The sequence below is a fragment of the Alligator sinensis genome, unplaced genomic scaffold (genome assembly GCF_000455745.1).
Source record: "Alligator sinensis unplaced genomic scaffold, ASM45574v1 scaffold760_1, whole genome shotgun sequence".
NCBI classification, from domain to species: Eukaryota; Metazoa; Chordata; order Crocodylia; family Alligatoridae; genus Alligator; species Alligator sinensis.
Window position 1 is genome coordinate 592361 of NW_005841989.1, and position 450 is coordinate 592810.

The window sequence follows — 450 nt, forward strand, 5'->3', positions numbered from 1 at the left end:
GGAATTAATTAAAGGCTGCTTTAAGCTGAAAGGTGTGGTGAAACAGCGTGATGCAGCCTGGCTTGGCACTGAACATAGATAGCAGATCTCTTTGTGTTGTCTGTGTGTCCTGTGACACAGTGTGCTCTAGGAGCACTATCCTCGTGGCATCAATTTGAGTATTGAATGTAAACTGCCTCCCAACAGGTGGGGTGAATCTCATTTCTCCCTCCATTCCCCCCAGGCAAACTAGGGGGCCAGGACTCCTTCGAGAGCATAGAGAGCTACGACAGCTGTGACCGCCTGACACAGTCCTGGAGCAGCCAGTCCTCCTTCCAGAGCCTTCAGCGTGTCCCCTCCTATGACAGCTTTGACTCGGAGGACTACCCAGCAGCTCTGCCCAACCATAAGCCCAAGGGTACCTTCAAGGACTATGTTCGAGATCGGGCCGACATGAACAAGGACAAGCCT

The 450-nt window shown here is 52.4% G+C and overlaps 1 protein-coding gene across 2 annotated transcripts in view; it reads left to right on the forward strand.

Annotated features, from left to right (window-relative positions):
* Nucleotides 1-450, forward strand: part of ETS1 (ETS proto-oncogene 1, transcription factor) — a 114133-nt gene that overhangs the window by 94371 nt on the left and 19312 nt on the right. For both annotated transcript variants that reach the window (XM_025201280.1, XM_025201281.1), the window contains one exon: nucleotides 224-450. This exon is cut by the window's right edge and continues 15 nt beyond it. In XM_025201280.1, coding sequence (XP_025057065.1) covers nucleotides 224-450 — 227 coding nt within the window. The remainder of the gene's footprint in view (nucleotides 1-223) is intronic.